The 4,566-nt window shown below is 42.3% G+C and overlaps 1 protein-coding gene across 3 annotated transcripts in view; it reads right to left on the bottom strand.

Moving 5' to 3' along the window:
* Positions 1–4,566, bottom strand: part of NF1 (neurofibromin 1) — a 197,194-nt gene that overhangs the window by 24,971 nt on the left and 167,657 nt on the right. For all 3 annotated transcript variants that reach the window (XM_019511060.1, XM_019511058.1, XM_019511059.1), the window contains 4 exons: positions 3,455–3,590; positions 2,542–2,699; positions 1,327–1,449; positions 518–645 (listed from right to left, as the gene is read on the bottom strand). In XM_019511060.1, the coding sequence (XP_019366605.1) occupies positions 518–645; positions 1,327–1,449; positions 2,542–2,699; positions 3,455–3,590 (545 nt within the window). The remainder of the gene's footprint in view (positions 1–517; positions 646–1,326; positions 1,450–2,541; positions 2,700–3,454; positions 3,591–4,566) is intronic.

Raw genomic sequence — 4,566 nt, 5'->3', positions numbered from 1 at the left:
CCGCCCCATTCAAAGGTTGGGGGGGGGGGGGAAGAGAAGAGCATCTCATCTTGGATTTGAGCACCAGCAAACACTGCTGCAGCTCTGGCTCCAGCCCCAACCCACAGATGAAGCCACAACTGCAGCTGCTGCCTGCCCAACGCGAGAGTTGGGGCTGCTATCTCTGCTTCTGCTTAACTGGGGCCACCACCACTCCTGTATTGGGGCCATTGTGCGTTACACATGTCCTGGGCTGCAGCCTGAGAGACCACATACTGTCAGCAGCAAGAGGAGGGAGAGCACAGCAGGAATGCTGGCAATGCCCCCTGGGTCCACAGGCCAAAATAACACGGCTCTACAGGCTGAATGCAGCCCTTCATCTACAGGTTTCAATCCCTAATCTTGGCATTATAGCTAAGTAGTGCGCCTCGTACACATAAGGGACAGATTTTGATCAATCAGCACATAGTAAACTGTAGTGAACCATATGCATAAAGCATAAAAAATATGTTTAGTAGATAGAAACTGTGCTACTTACAAGGACTGTAAGTAGCAAGGCTTGAATTTTTGGATCAGTAAGAACCTCTTCATCTAGGAGGACATTTGACTCAGACACAGAAACTTTCCGAAGATGTGGGTGCTGTTGTGGTGATATTCTCTGGGTTTCTGCCGGAAAAAGAAAATTTATATAAATCAGAGCACAGCAGACCGAGGTGGAGGTAGGGGGAAAATGAAAACCAAAAAGAGATAAGGAAGAACCATATACCATTTGTTCAAATTCAGCCACGTAACTTTGTTTGATGCAACTTTGGATTACCCACAATTATGCAACTCCTATTGAGGCAGGCATACTGTAATACCTTCTAACAATACAGCACTTTTCATCTATAGGTAAATATCTGTTTCACAAAAAAGGAAAACAAGTGCAAGGAACTTAAGCAACGTGTGTACAAGGTCAAAACAAAGCCAGGGATGAGAACAGAACCCAGGTCCGGTGTCCCCGAGGCTGTATGCAGTAGGCCACACAGCTGTGTGTGTAAAAACCCTACATTTAGAGGTTATAAAAATATAGAAGGCATGATCTGGTTCATCTGATTTCATATGGTTATATTTTATGATTTAGGGCTGCCTCTTACTCGGAGTTTCCAAGATGAACGTCGACTGCCAGGGCTTCAGAAAGTTGGAAGCTTTCAAAGTGGCTTTGTTTTGTTAGACAGATATATTTGCTCTTTGTTGAGCCTATGTAAATGAGTACTGAATTTTACAATAACCCTTGGCTCACGGCAATGAACAGTGTGTGCATCTATATATAACTGCATTCTAAAAATGTTAGTCTTGCATTCTCACCAATTTCATAGTCATTTTCAGCTACTCTCCTCATCTTGGGGGGTGTAGTGGTTCCAGATTCCATTTCTTGCCTTTTAGGAGCCTTCGTGTCTGATATCAAGTGGTCAAAACTTTTCCTTGTACCTAAAAACAAGTTACCCATGATATGAAATCAAAACCAGTCATATGCACTGGGACAATAGGGCACTCTTTTTTTCTGATCTAGGAGTTACTAGCCTACCCAGAATACATGAGAAGAAGCTGGGGTGGGTTTTAGCATCCTCTGAGGCGCAGAGACCTTTCATTAGGAACAGAGAGATGAGTAGCTGTGTTAGTCTGAAGTCAGGCAGAAGGTAGGGCAAGGAAGCACCTCACTGATTCAGAGGAGCATGAGCTTTCATAGGCAACAACTTACGACACGGCATAACATCTGATGAACCAGGTTGTTACCCTACCTTCTGTCCTTAAGAAAAAGTAAAGCCTCTTCCTGAAAGTATGGGAACTTACTTAATCAAGCTAATGATCTAGGAGAAGTCAATCATCACTGATGGAAACATGAGCTCTGGATGCAGTAACACTAACAACGTGGCATCATCATCAAATCTTTTGAATTCTTGGCTAACTACAAGTTTACACGAGTAACCGATTTATTTAGAATGATAGTTGTCTCAGGTGTTGGCTGTGTGCTGCTCCTTTCCCTGACTATTTCCTCCCCAACAGACAGCAATGTCTTGCCATCTGGTAAATAATCTGACACCCAGATGTGTGTACTGTAATGTGATAGGTCTGATGCAGTATACCATCAGAGAAAACTTTTTTTTGGTTGTTGCGTCTGTGCAGTTAAGACCATCTATAAACCAAACAAGTTAAGGAGCTGTAAGTTTGAGATTTTAGGTTGATGGCACTTACTAAATTTTGTTTCTATCTTCAATATTTCAACCATTTTAATATAAAGTAAAACACAAATCTCCAAAATACTTTAAAAAAAGGTTGAGATTGACTCTGTTTCTCCTGGCTGCCTGCCCAGAGGAGAGGAGTGGAAGTTGGTAAAAGGGAGAGTCTTAGTTCTAGCGGACTAGACAAAAATCTTTAACTGAGCATCTTGCAGGTGTTGGGCATGTGCCTACAGGGAAAGATACGACTGTTTTAACAATGCCAGAATACATATTACTGGATCTCCCAGGAAGGTTTTACCTCAGTCTGCAGATAAGCCAAGGAATTTAGTGTCCTACTAACCCAGCAATTTTTTAGTGTTAGCTTGTGAAGGCTGCCCCATATCCAAGCTCATGGATTTTCGTGTTCGAGGGCTAATCTGTCCTGCTGTGGGGTAACTGGCAGCAAGATGTCTGTCTGATCCCTTTGGAGAAGACCACGGTTGATTTTCTTTTAGTGTCCTGAAAGGGTGGAAAAAGTGTCTTTTTAAAAAAACCCAGAACTGAACAGATTTGAATATAAACCATTTAAACCATTCACAACTGAAATGCTTGTACATTAAGGTACTGCAACCACTCTGGTTGCAAAGTTCTGAAAGTATAGCGTTCTGAGGCAATAAGATAATACATAAAGAAAAATAAAATAACTGTAAAAGCTAGCCTATGAGAAAATAACATAGCAGACTTCTCTCTTTCACTGGTCAACCAGGATTTAGACCTCATTTTTAAATTAAAATTCTGTTGGCTGTCCAACCCACAGGCAGACCTTTCATCCCACCCTGTCACAGGCAAAAGTGATATTGCTACACATGGAATATTCCAATGATGGACAGCGGTAGGTTATCATTAAAGAATTATGATTCAAAAAACACCTAAAAATAAGGATTAGGGTGAAGTATAGGCTTGGAGAGAGGGGCCAGGACAAAGCCCAGGCTCCATCTGACTCTCACAAAGCGCACTGATTCACAAAGAAGGAACCTTATTCACTTGAAATTTATGGGAGTTGGGCATCTACGCACCTCTGTAGAGCTGGATCATAAAGCTTAAGAAGTGCCTGGGTGTAAAACCATTGAATGCACAGTTGAAAATTAAGCTGCTGGTGGGAATGCTGGTTCTAATTTTAAACATCTTACTCATTTCCTTTAATAACCCCTTAATGAAACAGAGACTGAAATTTAGGTACTTGCTGTAACTTAAATGAAATGAGACAAACTGACCTACAGCTGGTGTCACTGTGATGTATGGGATATGTATCCATAGGAACATTTTCCATTGAAACATCTGTCAGCAAGAGAGATTTCCTGTGTTTTAAACTGCAGCGACTGCGAACTTCCTCAGATACTGTCAGCAGAGCTAAGAACGAGAAGAAAGGGCATGCCAGTTTTCGAAGACCGCAACATTTTAAAGAGCTGGGGCACTAGGAAGGGATATTTAACTTTAAGAAGATATATTATATTTTCACAGCAGCCCAAGAAACGTTTTACCTAAATATTTTCCCTCTTAATGAGCTTTGAGAGAAGTACCGAGGTACTTTTACTTTGAATGTCCAAAATTGCAATGTGACTCTTTAATACCCAGTCTTTGCAGATTCTTGGAAATTTTCAAGTGCAGGTTGGACAGACACTTGACTAGGATGGTACAGTCAGGACAATTCTGCTTGGAGCAGGGGATTGGCCTAGATGATCTCATGAGGTCTCTTCCAGCTCTACTTTCCTATGATCCTAAGGGAAGTGATTCTCCTGTCCTGTCCAGGCTGGTAAGGCCTTGCATGTAGTACCATGTTCAGTTTTGGGAACTATAATTCAAGAAAGATGTGGACAGATTAGAAAGAGTCCAGCAGACAGCAACAAAGATGATTAAAGGTGTGAGAAACATGAGGAAAGGCTGAAAGAACTGGGATTATTTAGTCTGGAGAAGAGAAGACCAAGGAGTGATCTGATAACAGTCTTATTCTATTCTCTGTGGTCAAAAGGTGCCAGATAAGGAACAATGGTTTTAAACTGCATCAAGGGAAATTTAGGTGGGGTATTAAGCATTGGAACAGGCTAACCAGAGATGGTGTGGAGTCAGTATCCTTGGAAGTCTTTAGGTTGCAATTAGATTTAGACAGACTACAGAAGTGGGCAGATGGCAATAGGACGGGCTTCAGTGTAGATAAACACAGGGTGCTGCACCTGGGGAGAAGGAATCCACAGCATACACACAAGCTGGGGAGCTCCCCCCTTGACAGCACAGAGGTGGAAAGGGATCTTGGAGTCATTATTGACTCCAAGATGAACGTGAGCCTCCAACGCCAGACCACAGCCAGCAAAGCCAACTGCACCTTGTT

This window comes from Gavialis gangeticus, unplaced genomic scaffold, assembly GCF_001723915.1.
Source record: "Gavialis gangeticus isolate Ggan-Ray unplaced genomic scaffold, GavGan_comp1, whole genome shotgun sequence".
NCBI classification, from domain to species: domain Eukaryota; kingdom Metazoa; phylum Chordata; order Crocodylia; family Gavialidae; genus Gavialis; species Gavialis gangeticus.
The sequence above is the reverse complement of the archived record's forward strand: the minus strand, read 5'-3'. Positions and strand labels throughout refer to the sequence as shown.